Raw genomic sequence first — 22433 nt, 5'->3', positions numbered from 1 at the left:
GTGACTTCAATCAATTTTTTTTTTTTTTTTTACTGATTTTATCAACAAGTTCTGGTCTTAAATTCCTATTTGTCTTTAGGGGCAAGTCATTATGGGTCAAGCCCAAACATTGTAAAAGCTCCAAAAGTTGGCCCAGAAAAATAACATGAGCCCCATTTTCTATTCTCACTGTTTTAGACAATTATTCACAGACCTCAACAACCTTCTCTATCGCCATTTTCATGGCTTCCTTCTTGAAATCATTCAAAAAACCCAACAGATTACTCTCAACAATTCACCCTATTAACAAAAGACACATCTACTTTTTATCATCACTCTGCCACAAAACAAATCCACCATTATCATCACCAAAATCACCACCAGTAGCTAAAAAGGTGCCATTTAAAATTACGAGAAGATCCATATCACTGGATGTCAAAAACCCATGACCCGGATTTCATTAGTTACGTTCAAAATGAAAATAATTACACGGAAGCTTTTATGGCGGATACACACAACCTGCAACGCACTCTGTTTACTGAAATGATTAACAGAATACCTGATAAAATTTCCACCCCACCTGAAGTTTGGTGTCCCTGGTAATAAAAAACATATTTATTACTAGTTTCATTTATGGATGTGTTTTAATTCTGTAGTTGAATGAATTGGATATTTGACTAATTTGTAGATATATTGTTATTGATAGTTGATTTAAAACGTCAATTTGTATGAGTTTGTAATTGATATTTGATCTGTGATTGTAATTTTAAGAGGGTGACTTGAAAGTATTGCAAATTCAGCTCAAAAGTGTGCATTTTTGTTTTTTTGTGATATGTATAGTATATTACCTCCGTCCCCAAAAGTAGAAATTGAAAAGGTCTAATTTTGACTTTTGGGAGTCAAAGTAAGATTGAAGAATATGTGATGAATACGTTCAGATGCTGCAGAACTAGTATGAAGATGATTGCTTTAGTGAATTCTTATAAAGTTTGTATCTTTAGTTCCATAAATTAAATTCGGGTTAGCAGTGGTTGTCATGAAACATGATTTGTTTTTATGTTTTTTTTTTTATTTTTTTTTTATTTTTTTGTTGTCGTGTTGATTAGGTTGTATTATCAATATATACCGGAGAAGAAAGAATACCCTGTGTTATGTCGAAAGTTGGCAGTTGCAAGTGCAAATTGGGTGAAGCATATGATCAATAATGCAACAAGAGGATTTGTTAGTGAAGAAATATTGCTTGATTGGAATGAAATTGCAGACGAATATGGTAAATCGAATCGTTTACTACTTGAACAAGTGTAGTTTCAATCAAAAAGTCAAAGTCAAACCTAGTAACGATCCTTCGTTATGTTCAGGTTATGTTCATGTGGGTACATGTAGAATATCACCAGACCATCGCTTTCTCGCGTACACTCTCGACGTAACTGGTGACGAACGTTTTTTTCTACAAGTTAAGAATCTCGGACGTGGGACCATTATTCCAACGTTAAGAGTTGAAGATGTTGTTAGTTTGGCGTGGGCCCAAGATAGTTGTACATTATTTTATACTGTTTGTGATCAAAGCCAACGACCATATAGGCAGGCATCAAGCTTTATAAACACAAATCATTTCATTAAAATTTCAAAAAGTGAAGTCTCTAACAATCGTTAAAAATGCATCTTGAATGAACAGGGTACAATACACATCATTGGGCTCGAACCCCGTTAGTGATGTCATCGTATATACAGAAAAAGATTCTAGCTTTTGTGTCGACGTTACGAGTACAAAGGATGGGAAATTTATATCGGTGAATTCAAACTCGAGGACTTCATCTGAGGAAGGAACTAATCTACATCACATAATTCATATTTAATGTGCATACTTTTTTTTTGTAAGACAAACTGATGAGTTTTATTTAATTTCGATGTTATGTTACAGGTGTATGTAATAGATGCAAATAACCCAAAAGATGGGTTGCGAAAGATTCATGATCGTGTTTCAGGTGTACAATTTTTCTTGGAACATCATAAAGGATTCTTCTATATTCTAACAAATGCACCTTTGGCTAGTGGAAAGGAGTTATTAGATGGAAAATATTACTTAGCTCGTTGTTGTATTGATGATGTACAGTCAACTAGTTGGCAGGTATTTATCTACTCATATATCCTGGAGGTGGTAAATTGGGCGGGCCTTAAAAATTATCTGCCGTATTATATGTTACATGTCAAAACGTTAAACTCACCAGGGTAGGTTGACCTGAAAGGCTGAAACAATCTTTTGTCTATTCAAAAATGTTAATTTTCTAAAGAAAGCGTCAATGTTAATGAAAAGCTCCACTTAATTCAATTACATTCTTATATTTTCAAAAAATTGATGCAGTAGGTTTTATGCATTAAATATAACTAAGTTATAGGAAAGTTTCGACCCATTTAGTTAGCTGATATTTTTACTTTACCTGTTTGATATATAAGAGATAATACATAATCTGAAATGACCCATTCTAACTGGGTTGAAATTGCCACATCTGGTATGTTCTCATGTAGAAAAATATGTTTTTGTTTAAGCTGTTATGTTGAAAAGGTCTTTCATGTGCTAGAAACTAATTGTACCAACCGAAGATAGTAGCATACAAGACATGGACGTTTTCGATGAGCATCCTGTACTTTACATCAACAAAAAGGATTCCTCTATAATTTGTTCCATCAAAATGCCGATTCAATCTAACAATGAGGTATGTAGATAATATCTTTACACTTCACTTAAGTTTTGAAATTGATGGAAATGCGTTATTATGCCTGGCAAATGGGTCGGGTTGGGTCGAGACCCAAATGGGTTTGGGTCGAAACGGGTCATGAGTCGGAACGGGTCATGGGTCGGAACGGGTCATGGGTCAAAACGGGTCAAAACAGGTTGGGTCGGGTTGGGTTGGGACTGGGTCGGGTTGGGTCTAAGTGGATCGAGACCCAACGGGTCGGGTCGAGACCCATTTTATTCAATAATTTTAGTTTTAGATATTTTTTATCATTTTTTTTATTTTTTATTTTATTACTTTTTATTTTATTTTGAAAAATTACATCATGCAACTAAAATTCAAAATTTTACAGCTCGACCCGTTGGACCCATATACAAGACCCATTGGACCCGTCTCTATTTGTTGGACTTGGTGGATTTGAACCCGATCGACCCATTTCTTATTTTTTTTTTGTCTAAGACCCAATATTTTTAAAAAAAACTCATTGGACCAATTTTTAGGGATATGAATCTCAAAAACTGAAAACTTTACAACTCGACCCGTTTGACCCATATGCAAGACCCGTTAGACCCAAATTGAGCACTTTGGGTTTGGTTTGCCAGGTATAGTTATTATATATTTTGTTATTGCAGATGAATAAGGATATTGATGATCTTGATCCATGGTATTTTCCTTTACCATCAAACCCATGTAGCATTGTTCCAGGTTCGAATCACGACTATATGAACTGGGTATATCGAGCCGTACTTTCATCTCCAGTGGTATAAACTAAATTTTTGAAAAATTTCACGACTTTTGTAAATCGAGTAACGGATAATGTGTTATCAATTCTAACAATTTCACATTTTGAATAGCAGATGCCTGATTTAATAGTTGACTATGACATGTCAAAAAGAACATTTTCTATTGTGCATCAAGAGGAGGTATTGCGCATTTCTTCTTCCAAACCTCAAAACAACGACATACGTGAATGGATAAACGACGTTTCGGATTCATATTTATGTGAAAGAAAAGAAGTAATTTCACATGATGGCACAATCATTCCTCTAACAATCTTGTATTCTCATGGAGCCCATAAAACGGGTCAATCTCCTGGGGTCATACACGGGTATGGATCGTACGGTGAAGTTTTGGACAAAAGTTGGTGCGCTGAGCGACTGAGTTTACTTGATCGAGGTTGGGTCATTGCATTTGCTTATGTTAGGTATACTTGACCTAGTTTTTCTTTTGGAAATTTTAGTGTAATCTACACTTAGTTATATTGACCCATTTTGAATACAAATGGGTCAATATTGATTATGTATACTTGACCTATGTACTCTTTGAGTCAATTTTGGTTGTGTATTAGTTTTAATGGGTCAAATGTTTGGAGCATGTTGAGCTACTCAACCTGGTTGAAACCTAAAAGTATATATTAAAGTTTTTAAATGCATAAAACCTCTCAAATTATATTTTTAAATAAATGTAGATAATTGGTGTGATAATATTCTGCAATCATATTTACCATGTTGGTATTTTATATAATTTTTAAAAGTTTATACAAAAGTTGAATAAAGAGTTGATCTAGCTCAACTCAAGTCATTTAAGACTAAACTTACCCGTTTTGACCTAATTCAATTTTGACCCATTCCTAATCCACCTGATCTTCTCAATCTGTTTTCACGGTTGTCTTAATTGTGCAGAGGCGGTGGTGGTGATCCATCATGGCATTAAAATGGGAGTGGATTGAACAAATTAAACTCGATATACGATTTCGTTTCATGTGGAGATTATCTGATTAAAGAAGGTTACGTGTGTAAAGACCAACTTGGTGGTGTTGGGCATAGTGCTGGTGGTCTTCTTATTGCTGCAGCCATTAATATGCGTCCCGAATTATTCAAAGCTGCCCTTGAAGGTAAAATGGCATTCATTTTACACATGCCTGGCAAACGGGTCAGGTTGGGTCGGTTTGGGTAACGGGTCAAAATGGTTTTGGGTTGAAATGGGTCATAGGTCAAACGGGTCAATTTTTTAAACGGGTCAAAATGGGTCAGGTTGGGTCGGTTTGGGTAACGGGTCGAAACGGGTCACAGGTCAATTGGGTCAAACGGGTTACATCGCTTTTTTTACATTTATTACATTATTTTAGTTATTATTATTTGTGATGACCCGGAAATTTCGATCAAATTTAAACTTAATCTTTATATGATTTCGACACGATAAGTAAAGTCTGTAATGTTGAGTCTCAAAAAGTTTTGGAACTATATTCATGTAATCAATTAACCTTTGACTATGCTCGACGATTTACGAACAATTATATGTAAAAATACTATTAATTATATTGTAGTAAATAACAAGAAGACGATTTAAAGAAGCAAATGACCAAGATATTAAAATGTATAAGTTACATTTCAAATAAGATAATTTATTGGCAAATAAGTCTAATTATTGATAAAGGTACTTCTCGCGAAACATAAAGTACAAGTTTTCTAAGCGTACGAAAGGACGTTCGAAAATCCGAAACCGAGACATAAACCGAGTATCAACGTACGAGTCAACGGACCTAAAATTTCAAGTCAACTATGCACATGAATATAATATAATATATATATAATTAATATAAATTATATATATATATATATATATATATATATATATATATATATATATATATATATATATATATATATATATATATATATATATATATATATATAATATTATGTCAACAAGCTTGCAAACAAAAATTTCTGAGCTGGAATGCGCACCTTCGCAATCGCGGAGCTGTAAGGCATAAAAACTCCGCGATCGCGGAGCAGTCAAAATCACAAATGGCCTATAAAAGCCAAGGGTGCTGCTCGAGTTTTTTACACATTTTCAAATCTCTCTATCTTTCTGCATACAAATATATTTATATTTATAATTTTAATTTTAATTTTAATTTAATTTTAATAATAATAAAGTATATACGAGGGTGTTTTAATTCGGGCTTCAAACCAATTTTAAACTAAGGAAATATTGGGTATTGTTCGGGGTATTGTTCGTGAATCCAAGACCAACCATACAGTCATCCACTATCTTTACGTCTACGTACTTTCCGGCAATATTGAATCAAAATATTGATACGTGAGCATTCATATCTTATCTTTTATATATTAATAGTGTATACATGTCTAGTGCTCGAGTATATATGTTTATGCATGCTTGTATGCTTTAATTTTGTCGTTAGATAGTTTATGATGAATCACGAATTTGATACATATGCTATTGATATAAAGTATATGATATGCATGTCGTTGGAAAGCTATCGAAAAATTAATAACTTTTCATTTAGAAGTCGCGTGATTTCGATGAACGGATTAAAAGATATGGTCAACTGAATTATGTTTAACATTAATTGAATTTGTGTTTGAATCTACAATTAATATTTAAACAACTTATTTATAAGATTAATAAATTGGATTTTTGGATACTACTAGTCGAGTAAATGAATTCTTATATAAGACACGTCTTGTTTTGTTAAACAATTGTCAAATTGACTTTTTGAGATGACTTTTGTTAACTTTTGTATGATGGTCTCGAGCATTAGGATTGTGATACACTATGACCCGACCTAGCTTATTAGACATGTATTGACCAACATATGTTCTCTAGGTTGAGATCTACGGTTATTTTGCATTCCGAGTTTCGGTCACATTTCGGTGAATAACCTTATGTGCTGCTAAGGTGAGTTTCATATGTTCCCTTTTTAATTGCTTTTGAAATCTATATTTTTGGGCTGAGAATACATGCAATTTATTTTAAACGCAATGGATACAAGTACATACTTAATTCTACACCGAGTTTGAACCGAAAATCCCTTAGCTTTGGTAACTAGTAACTGTCGGTTATAAGAACTGGTGGGCGCGAGTAGTTGTATATGGATCCATAGGGCTTGACATCCCCGTCTGTTCCAGGTATAGAAAACCTAGCCTGAACTATTAAACAGACGTATGCTATTTGAGTTTAGTACACGTTGGTTTGCGTGTATTGTACATGTTGGTTGCATGTACGTTAATACAGGGGTACTTATTATATATACGTTAAAGTTTAGTTACCAGGGTGCTCAATCTTGTAGAATAATTTGATAAACGTTTCTGGATGAAACAACTGAAATCTTGTGATCCACCTTTATATACAGATTATGCGCAACATTAAAACTATGAACTCACCAACCTTTGTGTTGACACTTTTAAGCATGTTTATTCTCAGGTCCCTAGAAGTATTTCGCTGTTTACTTATACGTTATACAAGCTATGTGCATGGAGTCGTACATGCTTTATTCGAGAAAACTTTGCATTCACAAAATCATCACCATGTATCTTATTTTGACTGCATTGACAACGTATGTATTATGGTAAACTATTATTTACGGTGATTGTCTATATGTAGAAATCATCAGATGTCGAAAACCTTGAAAATTGATATTCATTTATGGTGTGCCTTTTCAAAAGAATGCAATGTTTACAAAACGTATCATGTAGAGGTCAGTACCTCACTATGAAATCGATGAATGATGTATTCGTCCAAATGGATTTGGACGGGTCATCACAGTTGGCATCAGAGCTTGAGGTCATAGGGAACCAGAATTTGCATTAGTGTGTTTAACTGGTAATTGTTAGGATGCATTAGTGAGTCTGGACTATGACCGTATCCGTTTTTACCGAGTTTTACTTATCATTTCTTGTCGAAAATTACATGCTTATCATTCTTAAGTCTAGACACGTTTCCTGCATTTATTGCATACATAGTGTACAGACGAATTCATTTCTTAGCATATCTATTACTGTAAACTTTGCTTGACATCTTCCGAAAATTCCTCCGTGATTTATGAAATTTTGGTATTATATATACATATGTAAATTATGTATTAAAGAATACCAATCTAAATCCTATAATCTATCTCATATCAAAAATCAATTCCGTGATTATACAAGATGGATCACGTATCTAGTTCAAATTCCTTAGATTCCGACAACTATTCCGATATGAAGTTTCACTCGAGCTCCGAAATCAGTGTAACCGGAATGGATCAACCAATTAGCCATCATCTATTCTGGATGAATTGGGGATGGGTTCGTAGCTTACTTAATCATTGGAGACAAGAAGAAGGTGATCCCTTCCATCCACCCCATTTCCCTCTTGGCGAAGAACATGAAGCACTTACCGGCGAACCTGTTCGAGACACCATTTTTTCTCTCATTTCCAGAGTATCTCGTCACGATAATATACTATCTCAAATTCTGAATCTTATTCATTCGCTCGTCCTAACCGACAATCATCCCGGTGTAATACAACGATCTTCGCGCTCGAGTATTGGCTTTGGAGAATATGGTGCAAAGGTTACAAGCACCAGCAGCATCACCGGCAACAACGGTACCACCGACAACAACACCAACAATACCATTACCACCACCAACAACAACCGCATCGCAAACCTCAACTTCACAATCTGTCCCACGAGCATCAACGTCATACGCCCTGTAGATACCAAGGAATATCAACAGCAACAAACGATGAAGTATTGATTCATAACTTCATCGAAGAAATATTCTGCATAGAATATGTAGTTTCTAAAAGTTTTAGAAATTATATATTCTAGTGCAAATTGTAAATTAGATGAGTGGGTGGATAGAAATAATGAAGTGAAACCCTGACCGGAATGGTGCACGATTTACAAGCTAGACTTGTTATACCATCACCGTCAGCATCACCAGCACCGTCAGTGCCACCAGCATTGTCAGCACCAGCAGCACCTACAACATCACAAGCTCCGTCAGATCCATAATCACTGCGAACATCATCACTAACCAACGACGAGTATATTGTATCAACGAGTTATGAAGTATTAACTCATTCCCCCTGAAGAAATTATATGTATATATTTTATATATATATGAATTTTGAAATAAAAATAAATATTTTCGTATTAAGCTATTACGTGTGAATCTTAACTGGCAGGTACTACTCGGTTAGTTCATGTTACTAATATGCCATGATGTACATCCTTCGTTAATGACTTAACAATCGTTAACTATAATCTCTGCTCCGACTTAATAGATTCCATTTCATATAAGTCAAGTGTATTATTCAAATACATGTTTGATTTTACACTTTCATTTTCGATGTACTTGAAACTTTCCAGAAAACATCATTCGTACCTTGCGAAACTCACAAGAATTCCACGAGCACCAACATCATTCACCGAGGAATATCAAAAAGAATAGATAATGAAGTATCGATTACATTAGTGAAATACTCCGCAAAGATTATGTAATCTCTAGTGTTTTAGAGATTATTTATTTCTAGTTCAAGTCGAAAATCAAATGAGTTTAATAGTATATTAATTCATTAAATTTGTATTACATCCGAAGAAAATATACATATATATTTTCATAAAGACTGTAATAAAAATTCAATTATACAAAATATTACTTGTGAAATCTTTAACGGGTAGGTAATACCCGTGAAATATATAAGTTCACAATTAATATGTTACACTGCACATTCTTCAATTTTGATTCAAGAATCATTAACTATACTCACTACATTCACAGCGATATACATTCTTCCATAAGAATCATAACAACCATTTTCATACAAATTCGATTACACATTCTGATTTTTGACAGATCAGAATCCGAGTCAAGATTTAACAGAAGATATCACTATTAGATTTTCACATCTTACAAACCATACTTTGAATTCAAAACTGTGCTAGATCCTTTGACATTATTATTACCGAAAATAACTTTGCAACTCCTTTTCAAAGTAGCCAGTTTTGTCACACCTCCAGCAAATCAACTTCAATTTTTCATTCGAATAAGCCTTATTATAACGATTACCCTTTCATCATTGTTACCGGAGAACCTTTTATATCTCGCCACATTAGCAGTAAATTTACCAACAACTTCATTGAGCTTTGACCTTCCGAAAAATCATTATACTCATTGAAACTCTATCATGTACCCATCCACATCTTGTAACAATAATAGCTATACCAACTACAGGGAATTAGCAATCAGTATTTCGAATTTCGCAGCAATTCTACGCCAACAGATATATATATATATATATATATATATATATATATATATATATATATATATATATATATATATATATATATATATATATACATACATATAACGTCTATCACCTAGACTTACACACTTCGAATGTGAAGTTTCTGAAAAACACTCTAAACTACGAACTAGTTCTCCGAATTTTGGAAAAATGCTGATGAAGCAGCAAAACCTGTAAACGACCTTAACAGTCAAAAGTTTGATGATAAAGAATAATGTGATGGCAAAGCTTAGAAAAATAGAAGGTTTGGAAGTGGAAAACGGATTGAGAAAACCATGAAGGAGGCTGTGGACAAATCACAAAGACTAAACCTGCCTTCAAAGAATCCAAATGATTCAGTATCTGCTGAAGTCATTAGCAAATACCTTACTCCTGACTCTAAACCTTTGCGGACAAATCTTCCTCATCATCCTTCGATATTAGAAATTCTAAGATATCATCGTATCTTTCATTATAAATATCCTCAATATTTCTGAAGATATTTTCATAATTATTCTTATCTGAAATCATGTATCTCTTCGCGCTATCTGCTTTACGTCATAAAGGGAACTGTTTTAGTTTCTAAATCTATGAAAAATTCAAAATTCAAAATATGAATGTTTTTGAAGTAGTGTTGAGAATTGAAGCATGAGTTAGTATAATATAATGACACTTAATCAACTTGGTTATATTACAGTAAGTCATGCTGAGTTTCTAATGGAACGTGATAAAGGTTCACAGATCATACCCTCATCATGAACCATGTTACATAACTCTTTCATTTTATTTAACCTCTAAACTATCAAGAAAATATTTTCTTGATGATTCGGTCTTTTCCGAATCTTCTGGTAATTTGACAAATCAAATCGTGCTATTACCTTTCCTTTCTACTTTGTATATTATGATCATTCGAAACTCCATACCTACGAATTTTGGACCATTATTCGTTTGACTTGAAGTCGGGAAGAAGAAACAAAATCATAGAACTCCGAAATAGAAATAAAAATATAAAGCCCAATAACAACACAGAAATTATAAACCGTGTATATCTATGCGAATAGCAAGATAAAGACACGGGAGAATTAGAAATACTATAACCCCAAGGTAATAGTAGAAGTGAATAAATTCTTCCAGTGGTAAATGGATAAGAAGAATGACAGATGCGATAGTTAGGATAATATCAAGAATCAGAATTGGATTGAGCATTTTTCACAATCTTTGGAAGTATGAATTGAAGAAGGAAGTAAAGAAGTGGTGAAAATAATGGAACGGAAGAGGTTAATTTATAGCGAAATATCAGACAAATCAATCGAGACAGATGACCGCATTTAATCAAATAGGATCCTAATTTCCTTAATTACCGAAGAATCAAATCTTATTTAGATTTTGAAGATTTTCTTTAATTTCCTTGAATTTCGGAAATCAACCGTGATTACGTCACCGGTTAAGACGAATCTGCATTTAATCATCTCAATCTTTTGTGATAGCTTCATTCGTACTCTTCGCATGATTAAATTGTTTTATATATATTACTCAATGGTGATAAAACTCTACTTTTCAACTCATATGAGTCATGAAAACATATTTATTGTCGGCCATGACGATTCCATTCAAATTTCGGGACGAAATTTCTTTAACGGGTAGGTACTGTGATGACCCAAAAATTTCGACCAAATTTAAACTTAATCTTTATATGATTTCGACACGATAAGCAAAGTCTGTAATGTTGAGTCTCAAAAAGTTTTGGAACTATATTCATGTAATCAATTACTCTTTGACTATGATCGACGATTCACGAACAATTATATGTAAAAATACTATTAATTATATTGTAGTAAATAACAAGATGACGATTTAAAGAAGCAAATGACCAAAATATTAAAATGTATAAGTTACATTTCAAATAAGATAATTTATTGGCAAATAAGTCTAATTATTGATAAAGGTATTTATCGCGAAACGTAAAGTACAAGTTTTCTAAGCGTACGAAAGGACGTTCGAAAATTCGGAACCGAGACATAAACCGAGTATCAACGTACGAGTCAACGGACCTAAAATTTCAAGTCAAGTATGCACATGAATATAATATAATATATATATAATTAATATAAATTTTATATATATATATATATATATATATATATATATATATATATATATATATATATATATATATAATATTATGTCAACAAGCTTGCAAACAAAAATTTCTGAGCTGGAATGCGCACCTTCGCAATCGCGGAGCTGTAAGGCATAAAAAACTCCGCGATCGCGGAGCAGTCAAAATCACAAATGGCCTATAAAAGCCAAGGGTGCTGCTCGAGTTTTTTACACATTTTCAAATCTCTCTATCTTTAGGCATACAAATATATTTATATTTATAATTATAATTATAATTTTAATTTAATTTTAATAATAATAAAGTATATACGAGGGTGTTTTAATTTGGGCTTCAAACCGTTTTAAACTAAGGAAATATTGGGTATTATTCGGGGTATTGTTCGTGAATCCAAGACCAACCATACGGTCATCCACTATCTTTACGTCTACGTACTTTCCTCCAATATTGAATCACAATATTGATACGTGAGCATTCATATCTTATCTTTTATATATTAATAGTGTATACATGTCTAGTGCTCGAGTATATATGTTTATGCATGCTTGTATGCTTTAATTTTGTCGTTAGATAGTTTATGATGAATCACGAATTTGATACATATGCTACTGATATAAAGTATATGATATGCATGTCGTTGGAAAGCTATCGAAAAATTAATAACTTTTCATTTAGAAGTCGCGTGATTTCGATGAACGGATTAAAAGATATGGTCAACTGAATTATGTTTGACATTAATTGAATTTGTGTTTGAATCTACAATTAATATTTAAACAACTTATTTATAAGATTAATAAATTAGATTTTTGGATACTACTAGTCGAGTAAATGAATTCTTATATAAGACACGTCTCGTTTTGTTACACAATTGTCAAAGTTGACTTTTTGAGATGACTTTTGTTAACTTTTGTATGATGGTCTCGAGCATTAGGATTGTGATACACTATGACCCGACCTAGCTTATTAGACATGTATTGACCAACATATGTTCTCTAGGTTGAGATAGTCGGTTATTTTGCATTCCGAGTTTCGGTCACATTTCGGTGAATGACCTTATGTGCTGCTAAGGTGAGTTTCATATGCTCCCTTTTTAATTGCTTTTGAAATCTATATTTTTGGGCAGAGAATACATGCAATTTATTTTAAATGCAATGGATACAAGTACATACTTAATTCTACACTGAGTTTGAACCGAAAATCCCTTAGCTTTGGTAACTAGTAACTGCCGGTTATAAGAACTGGTGGGCGCGAGTAGTTGTATATGGATCCATAGGGCTTGACATCCCCGTCTGTTCCAGGTATAGAAAACCTAGCCTAAACTATTAAACAGACGTATGCTATTTGAGTTTAGTACACGTTGGTTTGTGTGTATTGTACATGTTGGTTGCATGTATGTTAAAACAGGGGTACTTATTATATATACGTTAAAGTTTAGTTACCAGGGTGCTCAATCTTGTAGAATAATTTGATAAACATTTCTGGATGAAACAACTGAAATCTTGTGATCCACCTTTATATACAGATTATGCGCAACATTAAAACTATGAACTCACCAACCTTTGTGTTGACACTTTTATGCATGTTTATTCTCAGGTCCCTAGAAGTCTTCCGTTGTTTGCTTATACGTTATACAAGCTATGTGCATGGAGTCATACATGCTTTATTCGAGAAAACTTTGCATTCACAAAATCATCACCATGTATCTTATTTTGACTGCATTGACAACGGATGTATTATGGTAAACTATTATTTATGGTGATTGTCTATATGTAGAAATCATCAGATGTCGAAATCCTTGAAAATTGATATTCATTTATGGTGTGTCTTTTCAAAAGAATGCAATGTTTACAAAACGTATCATGTAGAGGTCAGTACCTCACTATGAAATCGATGAATGATGTATTCGTCCAAATGGATTTGGACGGGTCATCACATTATTTATTAAATATACATAAGAAACATTAATATACATAATAAATGATATAAACATGAATGCTTTATAAATTTTTGACGGATGAAACTTTGAATGCTTGACCCATTTGACCCATTCACAAAACCCATTAGACCTATTTCTATTTATTGATCTTTGAGTATTGATACCCATTAGACCCGTTCATTCATTTTTTGTATAGGACTCAATAGGTTGGAGAGAAACCCGTTTGAATCTTTTTTTAAGTTTTGATTTACATTGTTAGGCTTAATTTTTATCAAAACCCAATTGACCCGAAAGCTTTACCCATTTGACCCGAATTTGAGTGTTTGGGTCTCAATTGCCAGGTATAAATTTTTACATATACCTGGCAAACGGGTCATGTTGGGTCGGTTTGGGTCATGGGTCAAAACGGTTTTGGGTTGAAATGGGTCATGGGTCAAACATGTCAGATTTTTAAATGGATCCAAATGGGTCAGGTTGGGTAAGGGTCGAAACGGATCCTGGGTCAAATGGTTCAAAAAAATTATTATATTTATTGTTATATATTATTTGTATTTATATTTATTTTTTATACTTGGCGAGTACTCAGTTTCTGAAACTCGGCGAGTAATCGGTCAAACTTGGTCAAAATAGGCCAACACTTGGGATTACTCGGAAAATCGGTCAAAACTCAGGATTACTCGGAAAATAGGTCGAAATTGGTCAAAACTTGGTGAATATTGGTCAAAGTCAAACATGGTCAACATCTTAGTGCTCCCCGATTTTCCAAGTATTCCCTAGAAAGTCCAGATCGAGTACTCCCCAATTAGCCAGTTTTGCAACCTTGATCTTGGTATCGTTTTCTTTTATTTATGTACTATATGGATATATATGGATTTGAAAATGTAAATTGAGAAATTTTTGACAAGGTTCCGTTTCTGGATATCTGCAATACATTATTGGATCCAAGCTTGCCGCTAACAGTATTAGACTATGAAGAATTTGGAAACCCTCAGATTAAATCATATTTCGATTCAATTATGAAATATTCTCCTTACGATAATTTTTCCAACGGAATGTGCTATCCTGCAATGCTTGTGACATCATCTTTTCATGACTCAAGGTACACTAGCTTCTCAGTACGTTATTAGAATTATTGCATACGAATAATTTTATGTTATGTGTTATGATGACTTGAGTGATTAATGAGTGTAGAGTTGGAGTATGGGAAGCTGCCAAATATGTGTCAAGAATACGCGAAAACACATGTTTGAGTTGCTCTCGTTCAGTGATTCTAAAGACGAATATGAGTGGGGGCCACTTTGGTGAAGGCGGACGTTCTGGGCAGTGTGAAGAATTGGCTTATGAATACGCTTTCTTAGTGAAAGTTATGGGGCAATCAGATGGCAAGTAAAATAGATCTTGAATGAAACAGTGTATGGCGTATTGAAAGTACTGAATTATTTACATACAAAACACTAACAGAGGATGATTAACAGATTTATCGACCTATGCAACAGAAAAACACAACTGTTTCTTCATTAAAAAAACAATCACACACTTGTTCCTACATTATCAGTGAATTTTGTATTATATATCTTTAAATCACATTTATTATCCATCCCAAAATTGTATAAATTGGTCTTCAACACTGATCAAGCATATTTCCGCCTAGTATAGAAACATACTTGAGTGCAATAGAATGAGGGTTTTATTAGTTCAGCGGCATTAGCCTCCGGCCCGGCTACCGTGATAACCCTAGCCGAGATGATGATCTCGAGAGGGTGGCTAAGGACTGACCGTCGGCGAATGGCGGCGCCGATTGGCGGCGCCGATTGGCGGCGAAGGGGAAAACCCCTACGAGGAGTCGTAGGTAAAAACCCTAGTGAAGATTGTGTAGAGATTGTCTACCGATGGGGTGCCCTAATTTCTTAGATTACCCCTCTATTTATAAGAGGGAATTAGGGTTTAGGAGGAAGACTTGACCGCGACCCATGGACCAAACCCAATTACTCGGCCCGATGAGCTCCGCACATCATCAAACACATAATTATTGGTACTTTGCATATCCCATGCCTTCAAACTCCTCTATTTCTCCTACATTATCAGTGCATTTTTGTATTATAATGGTATAGGTATATATTACTATGTTTCAAACTAGCTAGTCGATCTTTTAGTAGTTGTATTATTTAGACATGAGCCTGTATTTACTTCATGTTTAAAAATATTTTAAAAAGTATATTGCCATACTTCATGTTTAGAAATATTATGATACCAGTTTTCATCGAAACGAGTTGGATCAGCCCGCCTCGAAAGAAAAAACTAGATCTATAAAAAATATTAGTGAAATTATCATACAACTATACCCAAGGTTGTGTTGGAGCTAATCGGTTAGAGTGTGTCCCACATAGGAATTGGAAAGAAATACAAGCGTCTATATAAGACTCATGAGCTTATATGCATGACATGTTTTTTTTTTTTTTTATTTTATTGGTAATGATATGCATGGCATGTTGGTGGACCTAAATCGATCCTACAGGTTGGAGATCTCGGATCTCGGGGAGATCTCGTTTGGACATTTTTAGGGAGATCTCGGACGTTGACTTACGTTGACTTTTTAGTATTTATAATATATATATATATATATATATATATATATATATATATATATATATATATATATATATATATATATATATATACACACACACACACACACACACACACACACACACACATTTATATGAGATTATACTGAACAATTCAAGAAATGAGCGAGAAAATTCGAAAAATTATGAAATTTTATGAGAAAATTTGAGAAATGAGCTAGAAAATTCGAGAAATTGTAGCTTTGACCAAGTTTGACCCAATTGACCAAGAAATCTCGGGAAATGGACATCTCGTCTTGGTGGCTTTTTAAAAACGAGATCTCGGAGAGAAATAAGGAGATTTACAACACTGACTATACCTATATGAATGAATTCTTATTCTTATTGATTCTTGTTTATTATTAATTTTTTTATTAAAGTTAAAACAACTTTAATAATTAACATCAGAAGTTGGAACCACTGAATTTCGTTTCGAGGTGATAACAATAACTTTTAATTTATTTATTTTTATTTTTTGAAAAGCGACAATATCTTTTAATTAACCACCTAAACATAGAGATTGAGAATAGGTACATGAACTAATTAGCTAAATTTTTTTTAAGATTATTACTGTTAAAATAGAAAAAACAAAAACTATAATTAAACACATGTAAAATAACTATCAGCGAACAACTAAACCTTTTCATTAACTATCGTTCATGGATGCATGCAACCTGACCAACAGATCCTTCTTCATTAATTATGCACCTTCACATTTGTCACCTGTTGGCACAATTTTTTGTATAGCGGCTGTAAGGTACCAGTACAAGACAATAGCTGCTCAGCGTATGGCGTATAAAGTTGATTGTTGTTTCCCCTCGAGAAATAATCTTTGCAGACCCGGAACACGGATGAGAGATCCGTGGGGTGGCCTCAATCAATCTGATGATCAATCTGAAATTGATCCGTATAGTGTACTGCTGCTAAGCGGCTAATGTACGTTTAGAGTGAGAAAGAACTATGTGAGAGAGAAAGTGTACTTCTCTCTGACTGAAGTTCAGATGTGAAATGTGGTGACCCAGGGGGTCTATTTATAGGCGCAGAATGTCCGAAATTCTCGGGATATACGTGTCAATTACTGAGTGGTTCTGTTACACGAAATATCCGGAAGGTCGGTGGCGTGTGCTGACGTGGCTGCGTGCCGTTCACGCGCTGAGTTAAAGGGCATAAGCATAGAAGCTGCCTGCAGGGCTTACGCTTGACGCTGGGCGGCCTGCTGTACGCTGGACGACAAATACTGAAAACTGCCAAATTTTATTATCTTTTGTGCTCTTTAATCCATTTGTCTGTATAAAAATGGTGTTTTTATGCGTGTATCTCCTAGGATACACCATTAAGTCCCCCAGTTTAATGTCTTTATTTTTGTAAAAAATAAAGTCATTAAACTAAAAAATGAAAATTGCCTTTTTCTCGGGAACATAAACCTGTCACAGCCGTCCTGTTTCTCTGCTACATCAGCTACTTTTTGATCATGACCTGCAAAAAGTGCCTTTTCGAAATTTGAATTTTATTTTCAATTAAGTTTACTTCTCCCGCATATTTGTATACCCGACACGTGGCAGCATATCAACCATGCGATTAACCGTCAACTGTTCATCTTCTACTCGCTATTTATTACCCAACTTTTACTGCGTCGTATTTACTCGATCCGAATTTATTTCCTTCATCTACCTTAAACCTCTGTCAAGAATTCCTTTCTTAACTACCTAATTAATGGCCATCTTTAATGTTGAAGATATTCCAAGCAGAATTTCCTCGATCTATCTTGATCGTGTCAGAGTTGCTTTTCCCAAATTTTTTGGTGCCGATGTTGTTCTTCTTAGTCCTCATAATCGTGCATCTCGTCCTCCCTTTAGAAAAGTAGCTATTTATGGTCGTGCTTTATATTTTTCCCATCTTCGTATTCCTTTTACAAAGTTTTACTTAGACGTTTGCTGCTTTTATGGCGTTAGTGTTGGACAGTTTGAACCGATGTCCATTCGCAAAATTATGCTTTTCGAGATGTATTGTATGGCTCGAAATATTACACCTTCTGTACGTCTTTTTTCTTATCTTGTAACCATAAAACCTTATGATAAAGGATGGTTTTGTATTACTCTGGATGAGTTTTTGCTTAATTCTGGTGATACAAATGAAAACTGGCAGAGTACTTTCTTCTTTATTAATAGTGAAGTTATTCCCAACGATTGTCTGAAAGCTCATTATTAGCGTACATCACTTGATCCTCCCAAAGTTATTCATCCAAGGATAACTCCTGATGAACGAAAATTATTAAATTCAATTAAAAAAGAGAAGATTCTAAACCGTCAATATCCAGAACATATGCTTTCTTTATGCTCCCTTAATGCTGAATGGGATGCAGAAACTCGTGGCTGTGCCATTGTTATGTTAAAAAACAAAGGTATATTCTGATTAAAATTTGTTTACTTAATGTTATCATCTGTATAGTAATTGTTGTATGTTGTTCTTTTAGTGATTACTCCGCTCGCCGCTTTGCGTTATACCAAATTTAATGAACTGCAATTTGTATCTGAAAAATTGGTTGATGAGACGCTTGAAAAAAGTTTATGTGAAAATGAGCTTGAAGATGATGATGATGCTGCTTTAACTCGAGCAAATTCAAGAAAACGTCGTGTTGCTGGTAACCTCTCTTTTGAATCAATAGCAGAAGAAAATATTTATTGCTTTTTCCATATGCCTAGCAATGGTGGTTATTATAATGTTGATCCTGTTAAATATCCAATATTGAATTGTGATTCATCCTATCTGGATTGGAAAAACTTTTTGAATAACAATTGTTATGTTAATTCAGCCATGGCATCTGAAGAAGCAGTACAAAGAAACCTTGCTCTTCCGCCACCCGCTCAGCGTAGCAGGAATAGGGGAAAGCAGTTCTCAAATTAGCCTTCCTAAATTGGATACTACTGGTTTGACATCTATTTTGGCTGGTCCTCCTGGTAGTTATGAGGATTTTATGAAATATCTTGAAGCCATGCTGTCTCCTTCACTCATTAATTTCTTTGAGAGTTTATCTGATGGTGATGCTCGAAAATGTCAAGCACAGGGTATTATCTGAAATATTGCCTCTGAATTTAATAATCTGAAGCATTTAGAACGTTCTGACCAAGTTCATCGTGACAAAGCTGGAAAAATTGAAAAAGATGCAGAGGCATTGAAAATTGCAAAGCTTGAGTTGGAAGCTGCTGTTGCCACGAAAAATGCTGCAGAGGCTCGTTATGTGGAAATGGCAACAAAAGAGAAATCTGCATAAGATTGATACATTAAATCAGTCCGAAACCTCATTGAAGGAGCAACTGAAATTACGCAAGGGTGAAACCCAGTGACTTATTGTTGGTGTGCCAAAGATTATAAAGAATGCCTTTGCTTCTAAGAAATTAACTGACCTTTCGATGAATTTATAACTGTTGCGCTGGATGCTGAACGGATAAGGTTTCTGGATACCTTGAAAAAGGATTTGCCTGATTTTCCAAAAGTTTTACCTGAATCACTTATATCTCAGTTGAAACCTGATGCGAAAGACAGACTTAAAGTGATAAGTGATCAAATAGAGCATCTGTCATTTCCTGAGTTAGAAAATTTGTGCAATAATGTTGCTACATCGGTAGACGATGTTTTCAATTTGAAATTATAATCTGCATTGCTTGTATTATCTGTTAATGTATATTATATATGTTTTTACTTTGTTGTTAATTTTGCCAAAGCTTTATATGTTTGATTTAAACAATCAAAAACGATGACTAGTCATATACTGTTTGTTTTATTTTTACGTCATGACGGTCGTAGACACATTCTATTGTATGGATGTTCAGCGGATTTCTACGTTATCCGCTGCCATTTCAATCTTTTGTTTATGATTGAACTTCTGCCACCGAGGAAAAACTTCTCTTTTGCAGGCAGGGATGACACACAGTTTTGTGACATCTGATAAAAATCCTTGGCCGGATAAAAGATTATGAATAGTATGCTATAAGAAATTTGTCTGAATTCTTATTCTTTTTAAAGAAATTTTTACATTTATGATTGCATCTCATATTCTAAATAGTTGGTCAAGCTATTTGAACATGCAATACTACGCATAAATTTTTTTTAAGCTCATTGTGTTCCATGTTCTTTAAATTTCTTCACCGGAGGGCGCTGCAAGGGTATATGATCCATTAGGATGTGCCTTTATGATTTTGTAGGGACCTTCCCAACGTGGTCCTAACTTCCCTTGCTTTTCCTGTCTGCTTGCTTCATTGTCTCTCAACACTAAATCTCCTTCCTTAAATTGAACATATCTGACACGTTTGTTGTAATATTTTGCCATTTTCTGCTTAGCATCCGCTTGACGGATAGCGGCCATGATCCGCCTTTCTTCTAATAAATTCAAGTTTTCACGTAAAATAGATGAATTATTTTAGGTATCAAATGCCAAAATTCTTTGCGTCGGAACACGGATTTCAGCTGGTATTACTGCCTCAGTACCATATACCAAGCTGAAAGGTGTTTCACCCGTGCTCCGCTTTGGTGTTATACGGTGAGCCCACAAAACATATGGTACATCATCTACCCACTTAGTTTGACTCAAACCCAATATAGCCTTTATGCCGGCTATAATTTCCTTATTTGTTACTTCAACTTGACCGTTGGCTTGTGGGTGAGCAACTGAGGTAAATGTTTGTTTGATGTTTAATTCTTCACACCAACTTCTGATTAGATTATCTGCAAACTGCTTACCATTGTCACTTACAACTTCATTTGGTAAACCATATCTACAGACGATATCATTCCACATAAACGTTTTTATATTTTCACCCGTTATCCATGCCAACACCTTTGCTTCAACCCATTTACTGAAAAAATTAATTGCAACCACTAAAAACTTCGCATTTCCTACACTTCTTGGAAATGGTCCCACTATGTTAATTGTCCACTTACAGAATGGCCATGCAGATGATACTGAGATTAAATCATACTTGGGTAAGCGTTGGACGGTTCCATGCCGCTGACAGGCATCACATGTTTTGATTACCTCTGCTGTATCTCTGTAAATTGTTTGCCAATAATATCCTTGTCGCATTATCTGTCCAACCACGGTTCTATAGCCAGAATGTTGTGCACATAAACCTTCATGTATCTCTCTTATAACATCTATTGCTTGCTGTGGTGTTAAACACCTTAAATTTGGACCACTGAAGGATTTTCTATGAAGTACCCCATTTTCCAGGACGTAAAGCGGAGCACTTACCTTTATCCGTCTCACTTCTGTGACATCGGTTGGCAGTGTTCCGTCCTGCAAATATTTCATATAAAAAGTCATCCAACACGGTCTCCCTTCTTCAACTGTTGCCACCACTACCTTTTCATCAATGGATTTATCTTTTAAAACCTCTACCAAAACCTTCTTGTGCAAATGATCAAATGTTAGTGTTTCTAACTTACTCAAAACATCTGCCTTTTTATTTTTATTCCTTGATATTTGCACGACTTCCAATGTTTCAAATTTTTTTGAAATTTTCTCAATTAATTGCAAATACTGTTTCATAGAGACATCCTTTGCTTCAAATGCTCCATTAACTTGTTGTACTACAATCTGAGATTCTACATATGCATGCAGATGTTTTATTCCCATCTCAGACGCTATGCGGAGGCCAAATAGCAGTGCCTCATATTCTGCTTCATTGTTGGATGCATAAAAACAAAACTTTAGTGCATATGTATGTTCTTCCCCTTCTGGACTGGTAAGCACTAATCCAGCACCAACTCCTTCCTCACTTGATGAACCATTAGTGTGCAATTCCCACACGTAATTACTGTTTTTAACATCTTGCAAATAATCCATTTTTTCTGTTGTTTCTAATAGAAAGTCTGCCAAAATTTGACCTTTAACTGCATGTCGTGGTGAGAAATTTATTTCATAATCTCCTAATTCAATTGCCCATTTTGCTAGACGTCCT

General features: G+C 34.4%; 3 protein-coding genes across 3 annotated transcripts; all 3 read left to right on the top strand.

Moving 5' to 3' along the window:
• The first annotated feature begins 411 nt into the window (after positions 1–411).
• Positions 412–2001, top strand: LOC139862118 (uncharacterized). The gene is made up of 5 exons (XM_071850669.1): positions 412–578; positions 1086–1249; positions 1338–1560; positions 1655–1836; positions 1965–2001. The coding sequence occupies exons 1-4, from the start codon at positions 412–414 to the stop codon at positions 1833–1835; spliced, it is 735 nt and encodes a 244-aa protein (XP_071706770.1). The 3' UTR covers position 1836; positions 1965–2001.
• On the top strand, positions 1892–15445 carry LOC139864278 (uncharacterized). Its single transcript, XM_071852856.1, has 7 exons — positions 1892–2107; positions 2559–2693; positions 3347–3475; positions 3572–3918; positions 4397–4608; positions 14758–14951; positions 15044–15445. The coding sequence occupies exons 1-5, from the start codon at positions 1892–1894 to the stop codon at positions 4425–4427; spliced, it is 858 nt and encodes a 285-aa protein (XP_071708957.1). The 3' UTR covers positions 4428–4608; positions 14758–14951; positions 15044–15445.
• On the top strand, positions 14307–15242 carry LOC139864277 (uncharacterized). The gene is made up of 3 exons (XM_071852855.1): positions 14307–14330; positions 14758–14951; positions 15044–15242. Exons 1-3 carry the CDS (start codon positions 14307–14309, stop codon positions 15240–15242), a joined length of 417 nt encoding a protein of 138 aa, XP_071708956.1.
• Positions 15446–22433: the final 6988 nt, after the last annotated feature.

This window comes from Rutidosis leptorrhynchoides, chromosome 8 (genome assembly GCF_046630445.1).
Source record: "Rutidosis leptorrhynchoides isolate AG116_Rl617_1_P2 chromosome 8, CSIRO_AGI_Rlap_v1, whole genome shotgun sequence".
In the NCBI taxonomy this organism is placed as follows: Eukaryota; Viridiplantae; Streptophyta; class Magnoliopsida; order Asterales; family Asteraceae; genus Rutidosis; species Rutidosis leptorrhynchoides.
This window is presented reverse-complemented; position numbering and strand designations above follow the sequence as displayed.

Excerpts from the sequence above, each read along its gene's own strand:
- LOC139862118 (XM_071850669.1), top strand. The coding sequence starts at position 412 with ATGTCAAAAACCCATGACCCGGATTTCATTAGTTACGTTCAAAATGAA. Across the intron at positions 579-1,085 it reads CCTGAAGTTTGGTGTCCCTG|GTTGTATTATCAATATATAC; the intron begins GTAATAAAAAAC and ends CGTGTTGATTAG. Across the intron at positions 1,561-1,654 it reads CAAAGCCAACGACCATATAG|GGTACAATACACATCATTGG; the intron begins GCAGGCATCAAG and ends TTGAATGAACAG.
- LOC139864278 (XM_071852856.1), top strand. The coding sequence starts at position 1,892 with ATGTTACAGGTGTATGTAATAGATGCAAATAACCCAAAAGATGGGTTG. Across the intron at positions 2,108-2,558 it reads TACAGTCAACTAGTTGGCAG|AAACTAATTGTACCAACCGA; the intron begins GTATTTATCTAC and ends TTCATGTGCTAG. Across the intron at positions 2,694-3,346 it reads CGATTCAATCTAACAATGAG|ATGAATAAGGATATTGATGA; the intron begins GTATGTAGATAA and ends TTGTTATTGCAG.
- LOC139864277 (XM_071852855.1), top strand. The coding sequence starts at position 14,307 with ATGGATCCAAATGGGTCAGGTTGG. Across the intron at positions 14,331-14,757 it reads ATCCAAATGGGTCAGGTTGG|GTTCCGTTTCTGGATATCTG; the intron begins GTAAGGGTCGAA and ends ATTTTTGACAAG. Across the intron at positions 14,952-15,043 it reads TCATCTTTTCATGACTCAAG|AGTTGGAGTATGGGAAGCTG; the intron begins GTACACTAGCTT and ends TAATGAGTGTAG.